This window comes from Ranitomeya variabilis, chromosome 5 (genome assembly GCF_051348905.1).
Source record: "Ranitomeya variabilis isolate aRanVar5 chromosome 5, aRanVar5.hap1, whole genome shotgun sequence".
Lineage (NCBI taxonomy): Eukaryota > Metazoa > Chordata > Amphibia > Anura > Dendrobatidae > Ranitomeya > Ranitomeya variabilis.
The window spans coordinates 509,033,755-509,046,736 of record NC_135236.1 but is presented as its reverse complement, the minus strand read 5'-3'; the positions used below and the strand labels follow the sequence as shown (position 1 = coordinate 509,046,736).

At 45.0% G+C, this 12,982-nt stretch overlaps 1 protein-coding gene across 3 annotated transcripts in view; it reads left to right on the top strand.

The window, feature by feature from the left end:
• The window catches only part of HTR4 (5-hydroxytryptamine receptor 4), a 922,564-nt gene that overhangs the window by 602,348 nt on the left and 307,234 nt on the right, over positions 1–12,982 (top strand). For all 3 annotated transcript variants that reach the window (XM_077265736.1, XM_077265737.1, XM_077265738.1), the window contains one exon: positions 8,689–8,842. In XM_077265736.1, the coding sequence (XP_077121851.1) occupies positions 8,689–8,842 (154 nt within the window). The remainder of the gene's footprint in view (positions 1–8,688; positions 8,843–12,982) is intronic.

The window sequence follows — 12,982 nt, the reverse complement described above, 5'->3', positions numbered from 1 at the left end:
ATTAAAATGAACCACTCCTGGATTTCAAATTATTTTGCCCCACGTTTCCCGGCTGACACCTAGCTTTCCTGTAAAAAGGTCTTGCTTGTGGACTGGTCTTACTGAGTGTTCCAATCTCTTAATTTGCAGCAGCTGTTTGTCCAGCATACGACATGTTTACACCTCCCTCAATGGGAAAACTCCCCCCACGGGGCCGTGGTCTCGCCACTTGGCGCAAGCACCCATTAGAGTGCTGTTTGTCTGAAGAGGTGGGTGTGCCCGCTTTTGGTCGACGGCACTGCCACTGGGTCCCTCATAGTACAATAAAGTGTCTCTGGCGGTGGTGGCGCGCACCCAACGTCAGACACACTGTTGTAACATGAGGGGCCCTGGGACCGTACCGCCGGCCACAAGAGAGTTCACCCCCCCAGCTCAAACTGTGCTCTACCACGTGCAAAATTATCTCTCACAGCTCCACCAATGTTTAGTCTATGCGCTGACATCATCCAATGCCTGGCACTGACAATACCAATTTGTTGACATCTATGATGCTAGTTAAAGTAGTCTGGGTCAGTGTCCTATATTGACACCAGTAAATACTTACTGCCAAATTACTATGTCAGAAACCCAGCAGATGAGCCCACCACTGTACCTAAGTATTCCACACTTTTTTTGTTGTTGTTGTTTTGCGAGACATTAACATCTATTTATATAACTGTGTCAGACACTCCTTGCAATCCTCCTCCACTGACCACAATGCTGCCTGTGTATCCATGTAACCTATTTAAAACTGCATAGAGCCTATTTTTAGTTATTTTAGGCCTAGTAAGCCTGTCTGCGGTCCCTCCGTGCAATCCTCCTCCACTGACCACAATGCTGTCTGTGTATCCATGTAACCTATTTAAAACTGCATAGAGCCTATTTTTAGTTATTTTAGGCCTAGTAAGCCTGTCTGCGGTCCCTCCTTGCAATCCTCCTCCACTGACCACAATGCTGTCTGTGTATCCATGTAACCTATTTAAAACTGCATAGAGCCTATTTTTAGTTATTGTAGGCCTAGTAAGCCTGTCTGCGGTCCCTCCTTGCAATCCTCCTCCACTGACCACAATGCTGCCTGTGTATCCATGTAACCTATTTAAAACTGCATAGAGCCTATTTTTAGTTATTTTAGGCCTAGTAAGCCTGTCTGCGGTCCCTCCGTGCAATCCTCCTCCACTGACCACAATGCTGCCTGTGTATCCATGTAACCTATTTAAAACTGCATAGAGCCTATTTTTAGTTATTTTAGGCCTAGTAAGCCTGTCTGCGGTCCCTCCTTGCAATCCTCCTCCAATGACCACAATGCTGCCTGTGTATCCATGTAACCTATTTAAAACTGCATAGAGACTATTTTTAGTTATTTTAGGCCTAGTAAGCCTGTCTGCGGTCCCTCCTTGCAATCCTCCTCCACTGACCACAATGCTGTCTGTGTATCCATGTAACCTATTTAAAACTGCATAGAGCCTATTTTTAGTTATTGTAGGCCTAGTAAGCCTGTCTGCGGTCCCTCCTTGCAATCCTCCTCCACTGACCACAATGCTGCCTGTGTATCCATGTAACCTATTTAAAACTGCATAGAGCCTATTTTTAGTTATTTTAGGCCTAGTAAGCCTGTCTGCGGTCCCTCCGTGCAATCCTCCTCCACTGACCACAATGCTGCCTGTGTATCCATGTAACCTATTTAAAACTGCATAGAGCCTATTTTTAGTTATTTTAGGCCTAGTAAGCCTGTCTGCGGTCCCTCCTTGCAATCCTCCTCCAATGACCACAATGCTGCCTGTGTATCCATGTAACCTATTTAAAACTGCATAGAGACTATTTTTAGTTATTTTAGGCCTAGTAAGCCTGTCTGCGGTCCCTCCTTGCAATCCTCCTCCACTGACCACAATGCTGCCTGTGTATCCATGTAACCTATTTAAAACTGCATAGAGCCTATTTTTAGTTATTTTAGGCCTAGTAAGCCTGTCTGCGGTCCCTCCTTGCAATCCTCCTCCACTGACCACAATGCTGCCTGGGTATCCATGTAACCTATTTAAAACTGCATAGAGCCTATTTTTAGTTATTTTAGGCCTAGTAAGCCTGTCTGCGGTCCCTCCTTGCAATCCTCCTCCACTGACCACAATGCTGCCTGTGTATCCATGTAACCTATTTAAAACTGCATAGAGCCTATTTTTAGTTATTTTAGGCCTAGTAAGCCTGTCTGCGGTCCCTCCTTGCAATCCTCCTCCACTGACCACAATGCTGCCTGTGTATCCATGTAACCTATTTAAAACTGCATAGAGCCTATTTTTAGTTATTTTAGGCCTAGTAAGCCTGTCTGCGGTCCCTCCTTGCAATCCTCCTCCACTGACCACAATGCTGCCTGTGTATCCATGTAACCTATTTAAAACTGCATAGAGCCTATTTTTAGTTATTTTAGGCCTAGTAAGCCTGTCTGCGGTCCCTCCTTGCAATCCTCCTCCACTGACCACAATGCTGCCTGTGTATCCATGTAACCTATTTAAAACTGCATAGAGCCTATTTTTAGTTATTTTAGGCCTAGTAAGCCTGTCTGCGGTCCCTCCTTGCAATCCTCCTCCACTGACCACACCAATGCTGCCCGTGCACCCCTGGAACCTATTTAAAAGTTCATAGAGCCTATTTATATATTTTATTTTATATTAATAAAGCCATGATGGACTACGCTGTACCACGCTACAAGCTAACCAGTCGACACTTCTTTTGCGAGAAAAGCCATCCCAACCCTCCACAAGCATGTAAAAGACCGCATTGTCCATGCACTCTGGCAATCTGTGAGTACAAAGGTGCACCTGACAACAGACGCATGGACCTGTAGGCATGGCCACGGAAGGTTACGTGTCCATTACGGCGCAATGGGTTAATGTGGTGGATGCATGGTCCACAGGGGACAGCCTACTAAGTCTGTCTGCAGTCCCTAATTCAAATTGTCCTCCACTGTCTAAATCTGAGCTTCAAACTTCTGGCTCTCATTAAGTACTGTTTTTTAAAAAATTGGTGGTTAGGGCCTACTAACGGTGTCTGCCACTCCCTGGTGCTGTCCTCCACTGTCTAAATCTGAGCTTCAACCTTCTGGCTCTCATTAAGTGCTGTTTTTTTAAAAATTGGTGGTTACGGCCTACTAACGGTGTCTGCCGCTCCCTGGTGTTGTCCTCCACTGTATAAAGCTGAGCTTCAACCTTCTGGCTCTCATTAAGTGCTGTTTTTTTTAAAATTGGTGGTTACGGCCTACTAACGGTGTGTGCCGCTCCCTGGTGTTGTCCTCCACTGTATAAAGCTGAGCTTCAACCTTCTGGCTCTCATTAAGTGCTTTCTTTAAATAAATTGGTGGTTAGGGCCTACTAACGGTGTCTGCCGCTCCTGGGTGTTGTCCTCCTCCTGAGTGTTCTCCTCCTCCTTGGTGTTCTCCTCCAGGTTGCCTTGTCTGAGCTTCAACCTTCTGGCTCTCATTAAGTGCTTTTTTAACAAAAAATTGGTGGTTACAGCCTACTAACGGTGTCTGCCGCTCCCTGGTGTTGTCCTCCACTGTCTAAATCTGAGCTTCAACCTTCTGGCTCTCATTAAGTGCTGTTTTTTAAAAAATTGGTGGTTACGGCCTACTAACGGTGTGTGCCGCTCCCTGGTGTTGTCCTCCACTGGATAAAGCTGAGCTTCAGTCTTTAGGCTTTTGGCCTATAGTAGCAGATACTAAACTGCATTTGGCCTACTAGTGTGGTTGGGCCCTTAAAACAGTGTCTTCTGCTCCTGGGTTTGCTACTCCACTGAACAAAGCAATGCCGCCTGTTTAGTCCTGTTACCAATTTTGAACTGCATTTAGCCTACTTTATTCTTTGGCCCTATATCTGTGTTTCCTCCTCATCCTGCCCATTGCCCAGCCACTGCTAGATGAGTCTGCTGGTACATTGACCTAGACCACTACATTCCCCTTGCACTCTACACAGCCAGAATCTGACCCTGCTGAAAGTAAGGTTCCCCTTCCCGCATGTTATACCACCTTACACAGGGACAAAGAGGAAGGTGCAGATGAAAGTGCAGGTTCCTTCATCAGGTGGGGGGGCATACTCATTGGCGACGTCACTGGCACAGGGCCCCTCAGAGTAAACAAAAGTGTCGCTGCTGGTGGGAGGCACCCCCGCCGTGCAAACACACCGCTGTACTTTGAGGGGCCCTGTGCCAGTGCCAATGCGAACTAGTGGGCCTCCCTGCTTGCTCAGGATCACAGCACTTGCAAAGTTGAAATACTTACCTCTCACTGATCCACCGCCGTGACGTAGTCCACGTTTCCTGGGCCCACTAAAACCTTGAACCAGCCCTACCCCCCACAACTTTTGCCAAATGACCCCCAATTTCCAATGCCCAACTATTATTATAAAGTTAATTAAGATTGACAAGCTTCAGAAACAAGAATGGATGTTTTTGGCATTAAAATGGGCACTGTAGGTATTTTCCTGGCCTCCACTCACTGCCGACTATGCTTCCCCATTGACTTGCATTGGGTTTCGTGTTTCGGTCGATCCCCGACTTTTAGCGATAATCGGCCGACTGCACTCGACTCGACTTTGGACAAAGTCGGGTTTCGCAAAACCCGACTCGATCTTAAAAAAATGAAAGTCGCTCAACCCTAGTATGGACCATTTAAGACTTTCGTACACTGCTGTTGTCATTGTCCTATTATTCCACTGTACTTTTTTACAGGTTCCTATAGCAGATCCCCCAAACCTTCTCTTCTAGGTGACCGTCAAACAACGCTGGTTGGTTTACTGTTCATATATATATAGTTTTTTCTTCACAGCTGAGCAAGGTGCTATAACTAAGTGGGCTAAGTGCAATTATATTTTTCACAGGTTCTTATAATTATCAACCAATATTGGCTGGTTAAATGTTTATATGTATTTTTTCTACAGCTGAGCAAGGTGCTATAACTAAGTTGGGCCAAGTGCAATTTTCTTATGGGCATAGTGCAATCTACTTATTGTTTTTATTGCTCCTTTTTTCCAGTGCTGACAGCTTCAAGCATTACTTTCAGTAAACATATTCTTTTCTTCTAGGTCTCATTTAGTGTCTAATCATCACTATTACTACTGTGGTTATACACTATTCTCTTCCAGGTCTGCATCTGCGCAAATCTATTTTTAGAAAAACATTTCTCCCACCGGCAAAATTGTGGTTATTGTCCAGATTTTGCAGCATTAGGAGACCACTGATACTAGCCCTGCTGTATTATACATATATATAAAATGATTAAAAACTGACTAGCTGAATCCTTTTAGGCTCTATCTAGAAACAGGAGTCAGATTTTCCCTGCATGAGTCATAAGTCACTGCAAAAGTTCCAGGCCGGAGGGAGAAGGGAGCAACTGGATAATGAGTTCAAGAGGGGAATGATAAATGCAGGGACTAGGGACTTCCTGTTTCTACAAAGAGCAAAGAGAAGAATTTACTGGGTGGAAAGGCAAAATGAGCAATTGTAAGTGCACAATGCTATTTAAAATAATTATTTCCATATAATAAGATGATAAGAACTTTGATGTGAGGACTTCTTTAATGCTGGGGTGCAATGGTCACTGATTCCTCAATGGATGTAAAAGATTCAGTATATCCTTTATTTTATTCATTTATTCCTCTGCTCTCTTTGGGATTTTTGGTCCAGTGGGTGATTTTATTAGTGACTGACAGCTATGGCACCAGAGAGATCACACAAAATCCCACCGCTGCCAACACATGTGATGAACGTGCACCTCTCTACCCCACCTGACATCACTATTACGTTGGAGAGATCACACAGTATGGTCTTCGCACTTGCACCTACTTGAAGTTCCGCTCCCCCCGAGGACATGTAATGTCAGCTTGACACATTTTTACACAGATACTCCCTGTCCACATGGGCCCAGGGTGGCTCAGGGAGTGAGATAAGGTGGCCCATGCAGCCACTGACATGGCACCACACTCTTTCACAAACCTGACAGGCTGAGAGGCCCCATTCACTGGCACCAGTTCCTCATTAGATATAAGCCCGGTCTGTTAACGGAATTATGTCGGGTCTTAAACCAGTCCGGTAGCATGTAAAGTTCAGCCGAGAACACAGACGTGTGGATTCGTGGATCGAGATAAAAGATCAGCCCAAGGTTAAATTATATATTTAATAGCATTAAAGGCACACTAAAGAAAACACAATGGGTATACATATACAGTGGTCAGATATGCAAATACAAATATTAGTAGTACAAAGAGTGCTAAAGTTAACAATTGTTTACCAGTCAGATCAAAGGTCTGGCTTGTGGGGGCAGGGCTGCCACATGGGAGGCTGGTAGTCCCCTCTGTTCTTTGAGTTCTCAGGACACAATATGTCATTGTTACCTCCCCAGAAAAAAATCAATAGGTCATGCTTTAAACAAGCATTTAACCCCTTGGAGTCACTCCCCTCCTGCCACCTGGGCTTGACCTAAAACCTCTCCCCGAGCATCTAGCAGCTAAAAAGTTCAAAACCTAAGACAGGTCATAGCTCTTAATGGATGGTCCTAGAGAGACGGTTTTGGTGCCATCTGGGCAAGCCCCTCCTACACATTGAGACCAGCCATGACTTTGCTATCTGGCTCCTATTAGCTATTAGCTGTTCTACCTATGTCCCCACTCTGGAGTGCTAGAATGTGTCAAGACCCTGGAAGGCATTCGGTCCATTGCAGAGATCTCAAAAATATAAACAGCGTGTCTAGGACATATCATAAGTCCATATTTTTTTAATGAAATCCTAGCTGTCTGAACAGAGCAGTTACACTGCATGGACTCCACAGGAGGTCTTCCTGTAGGAGCTTGGATACTAGCTAGTATGGCTGGTTCACCTACTGAGCCAGATGTCCAGTTACAGCTACACAGGAGGATTGTACACTGCCATTCAATCCCCTCACCTCTCACACACACTAATACATAGAAAGTTATCAGTCACTGATAAGACCACCCACTGGATGGAAACCCCCATAAAGAGCAGAGGATTAAATGAATAAAACACAAGTTTTGCTGAATCTTTTCTCACAAAACTATATATCAATCTACTACCCTCATCCTGCTCTATAACAGGATGCCTGCAAATTGGACTGTATTTTCATGGTAACAGGTTCTCTTTAAGATAGTAAGAGGGCGTCAGAGCTCACAGCTCAGCAATATAGACAGGAAGCAAAAGCTTTATACCATTGAACAAATACTTCCGTACAGTAATATGTTGAACAACTGCAGAAGTGAAGGTGATGAAAGTAGTAGTCTGAATAATGCAATGACTCATCTGATAAGAGAGGAGAGATATAGTAGAGGAGTCAGCAGCAGAGAAAGGCTTTGTAAATTGATCAGTGATATGGGGTAGCTGGCATCTGGTGTGCTGCATTAGAATTACAAGTACACATTTTTTCTTCATTTTTATTGTACTAGTAAACAGCAGCAAGGCAGCACAATACTTTTTTACAGTCAAAAAGTAAAATCCTTTCATTTGGAGATTTTTTTACTTGCTTGTTACAAGGAACTGTAATGAGCTTTTGCTTAAGCAATTATTTTTGCAAAGGGGGAATAAATGTGTTTAAAAAAAATACAAAAGAAAATTCCCCTAAAATCTAGATATGTTACTATGTCTATCTACTTTACAAAGTCCAAACATGTTTTTTTGCACATCTGTTTTACAAGTCACATTACAGGACAAAACAGTGTTGCAGGCACTGGATTTTTCCATGTGTGCTTACCAAGCATTTCTTATTATGTAGTTTTGGGGAAATTAATTTTGTTAAAAAAAAAAAAGAAAAAAAATGTAAATATGTAGATATTTAAATGTGCATATTTGATTTTACGGAATTGTTTTGCTAATCTAATTTGTCAACTTTTATGAATGTTTGAGTCATTGGGGTTGAAAAGATTATCAAAAGCTAAATTATGGTGTATAGCAAAAGAAAAATGATCAATGACAATGGACAGGGCAGTGCAAGAGAGCAAAAATCCCCTTGAGTAAGAAAGATGAAGTCACTAATAGTAGCAGAAGCACCAACACCAGCACAAGCCGCTGAGGCAGTAGTACTGTTAAATGCAGGTCACACTTGGCCTCCTTTGCCATCGGCAAGTGCATCACTGGAGAAAGTAGAGGGTGTATTGGAATTTTAAATTGAAAAAACATGAAAAGTGTGTGAGTGTGCTATGTTAGTAATGGGCTATTTGTTACTACCATGTTACCATCTGTTTCAATAATGAGGTCACGTTGACATTATTAAGTCTGTGCTTGGGTAGATTAGCTTGAAAGATATTGGACATAGTCCTATGCGAACTGAGTGTTTGACATGTTTTTTTTAGGGCAATTGTGGGCTTTGAAGTATTGCAATGTGGTGAAACAATGTCTTGCTAGTTGAATTGTTTAGAGAGATTTTTCCAATGTGGCGATTTGGAACTTTAAAAGGTTCAACCATCTCTATCTTCCAAATATTTATACTAATTGATACGCATATAGATTGCAATGCATATGGGTAAAAAAAAATGAGTGTACAAGCCCGTCAATTGATTTCAAACAGCAATTCATATTGCTAGAATATGTTTTGACAATAATATTGAACCTGCTACATAATCTTGTGTATATCATGCGCAGACTCTACATTTATCTTCTCTTTTTTTGTTTGTGTTTTCTAAGATATTACGCTATCTGCTGCCAGCCTTTGGTTTACAGGAATAAAATGACCCCACTGAGAATAGCGCTGATGCTTGGGGGATGTTGGATTATCCCAACCTTTATATCATTCCTGCCAATTATGCAAGGATGGAACAGCATTGGTATCCTAGACTTGGTGAGTTAAAGAAAAGTAGCAACACAGAGAAGATATCTGGTAAAATAATTCTAATTTACATACAAAATGTGGCTGTCTAATTTCAGTCTACCAAGAGTATTTTAGTGTTTTCATTAAACTATAGCATAAATGTCTTAGTTTGCAGGTTCTGACGGCTCCTAGGCAAGCTAGCATAAGACTCAGCAGTACATATTGGCTCTGTCCATATTTAATAGCTATAATATATGTCTACTGACTACTGTTCAGCATGTGACCACCATGCATTATTTTATTGTATCAGTTTGGTGCACAGATCTGTTCCAGCAGTATCACCAAAAAACTCTTAACACTTTCCCATTAAGACCAATTTTACTTTTCTAGCGCTTTCATTTTTTTTTCTTCTAAGAGCTATAACACTTATTATTTTCTCTACATAGCCATATTCAGGTTTTATTTTTTTTTTTTTTGGCTGTAGTTTTGATTTATAAAGATGTAGTTGTGATTTAGACCATTTATTTTACCACATTTTTGGAAGAGGGGGTAGGTTTTCTCTTTTACTATACTAATTGGGTGAAAATGAGCTGTCAAAAATATACTGCAGGTCAATACAATTACGGTGATGACAAACTTTTAACGCTTTTTATATTCTAGTAGTTTTAAGAAATTGAGAACAATGTACAAAAAATTTGTGTCACCCATAACTTTTAAGAATAAAATGTATTTCTGGCATTTATTTATTTTTCTTTACTCTATTTACCTTATGTACTAAATAATAATAATCATTTTATATCTTGATATATCAGGCTTTGAACGACAATACCAAATATGTTACACATTGTATTTTTTAGTTTGGATTTTAAAAAACACTGATAAAAAGGGTTGTTTTTTTATTATTTATTTTGAATATTTTTTTTTATGTAACTATTTTTCACATGCTTTTTAGTTCTCATAGGGAACTTGAACTTTTAACTTTTTAACTTTTGACATTTAATTTTCTTGCACTTAATACTACAATGTATTAGAATTGTAGTATACAATGACATTAATGATGTCCTATGAAATTTAAATTCAAAGAAGTAGCAAGTTGGACAAGAAAGTGGCTTTCATATGAGGGCTTGCCTGGTGAGGTGGAGTCACTAAGCTATAAGTCAGGGTTAACATGTGGACCAGAGGTGATGGCAAAGTGGGTAGGCTTGCCAAGTGACATATGGAACAGCAAAGATAAGGACCTAGCTTTCTTCCCTTTCTTAAGAAAGGATTGTATCCGAAACGTCGCCACGCCATTTGGGCAATAAACATCTTCTGGAAGTCTGCTGTGCTGTTGCCCCCTTTTTTATATATATGTATGTATATATACACATACACAAACTACAGACACATGACTTGCATATATACACACTTTACACATTGAGCATATACATATATACTCACTCCTTTCTGCAGGCAGCTGGATTTCTTCATGTGACATTACTTTCTAGGAGCAGGGGATTTCAACTTCATTGCTAGTGGTCGCACACACAGGCCTGAGCCCTCCTCTCACCCTCAGCCCTGAATCCTCCAGCACTGATCCTCTGGCCCTCAGCCTTGCATCCTCCAGCACTGATCCTTTGGCCCTCAGCCCTGCCTCCTCCAGTATTGATCCTCTTGCCCTCAGCCCTGCCTCCTCCAGCACTGATCCTCTTGCCCTCAGCCCTGCCTCCTCCAGCACTGATCCTCTCACTCTCAGCCCTGCATCCTCCAGCACTAATCCTCTCACTCTCAGCCCTGAATCCTCCAGCACTGATCCTCTCACTCTCAGCCCTGCACCCTCAGCACTGATACTCTCACCCTCAGCCCTGCATCCTCCAGCACTAATCATCTCACACTCAGCCCTGCATCCTCCAGCACTGATCCTATCACTCTCAGCCCTGCATCCTCCAGCACTGATCCTCTCACCCTCAGCCCTGCATCCTCCAGCACTGATCCTCTCACTCTCAGCCCTGCATCCTCCAGCACTGATCATCTAACACTCAGCCCTGCATCCTCCAGCACTGATCCTCTCACTCTCAGCCCTGCATCCTCCAGCACTGATCCTCTCACCCTCAGCCCTGCATCCTCCAGCACTGATCCTCTCACCCCCAGCCCTGCATCCTCCAGCACTGATCCTCTCACTCTCAGCCCTGCATCCTCCAGCTCTGATCCTCTCACTCTCAGCCCTGCATCCTCAAGCACTGATCCTCTCACTCTCAGCCCTGCATCCTCCAGCACTGATCCTCTCACCCTCAGCCCTGCATCCTCCAGCACTGATCCTCTCACCCTCAGTCCTGCATCCTCCAGCACTGATCCTGTCACTCTCAGCCCTGCATACTCCAGCACTAATCCTCTCACCCTCAGCCCTGCATCCTCCAGGACTGATCCTCTCACTCAGCCCTGCATCCTCCAGCACTAATCCTCTCACTCTCAGCCCTGAATCCCCCAGCACTGATCCTCTCACTCTCAGCCCTGCATCCTCAGCACTGATCCTCTCACCCTCAGCCCTGCATCCTCATGCACTGATCCTCTCACTCTCAGCCCTGCATCCTCCAGCACTGATCCTCACACCCTCAGCCCTGCATCCTACAGCACTGATCCTCTAACCCTCAGTCCTGCATCCTCCAGCACTGATCCTCTCACTCTCAGCCCTGCATCCTCCAGCACTGATCCTCTCACCCTCAGCCCTGCATCCTCCAGCACTGATCCTCTCACCCTCAGCCCTGCATCCTCCAGCACTGATCCTCTCACCCTCAGCCCTGCAACCTCCAGCACTGATCCTCTCACCCTCAGCCCTGCATCTTCCAGCACTAATCCTCTCACTCTCAGCCCTGAATCCTCCAGCACTGATCCTCTCACCCTCAGCCCTGCATCCTTTAGCACTGATCCTCTCACTCTCGGCCCGGCATCCTCCAGCTCTGATCCTCTCACTCTCAGCCCTGCATCCTCCAGCACTGATCCTCTCACTCTCAGCCCTGCATCCTCAGCACTGATCCTCTCACTCTCAGCCCTGCACCCTCAGCACTGATCCTCTCACCCTCAGCCCTGCATCCTCCAGCACTAATCATCTCACACTCAGCCCTGCATCCTCCAGCACTGATCCTATCACTCTCAGCCCTGCATCCTCCAGCACTGATCCTCTCACCCTCAGCCCTGCATCCTCCAGCACTGATCCTCTCACTCTCAGCCCTGCGTCCTCCAGCACTGATCATCTAACACTCAGCCCTGCATCCTCCAGCACTGATCCTCTCACTCTCAGCCCTGCATCCTCCAGCACTGATCCTCTCACCCTCAGCCCTGCATCCTCCAGCACTGATCCTCTCACCCTCAGCCCTGCATCCTCCAGCACTGATCCTCTCACTCTCAGCCCTGCATCCTCCAGCTCTGATCCTCTCACTCTCAGCCCTGCATCCTCAAGCACTGATCCTCTCACTCTCAGCCCTGCATCCTCCAGCACTGATCCTCTCACCCTCAGCCCTGCATCCTCCAGCACTGATCCTCTCACCCTCAGTCCTGCATCCTCCAGCACTGATCCTGTCACTCTCAGCCCTGCATACTCCAGCACTAATCCTCTCACCCTCAGCCCTGCATCCTCCAGGACTGATCCTCTCACTCAGCCCTGCATCCTCCAGCACTAATCCTCTCACTCTCAGCCCTGAATCCCCCAGCACTGATCCTCTCACTCTCAGCCCTGCATCCTCAGCACTGATCCTCTCACCCTCAGCCCTGCATCCTCAAGCACTGATCCTCTCACTCTCAGCCCTGCATCCTCCAGCACTGATCCTCACACCCTCAGCCCTGCATCCTACAGCACTGATCCTCTAACCCTCAGTCCTGCATCCTCCAGCACTGATCCTCTCACTCTCAGCCCTGCATCCTCCAGCACTGATCCTCTCACCCTCAGCCCTGCATCCTCCAGCACTGATCCTCTCATCCTCAGCCCTGCATCCTCCAGCACTGATCCTCTCACCCTCAGCCCTGCATCCTTTAGCACTGATCCTCTCACTCTCAGCCCTGCATCCTCAGCACTGATCCTCTCACCCTCAGCCCTGCATCCTCCAGCACTGATCCTCTCACCCTCAGCCCTGCAACCTCCAGCACTGATCCTCTCACCCTCAGCCCTGCATCTTCCAGCACTAATCCTCTCACTCT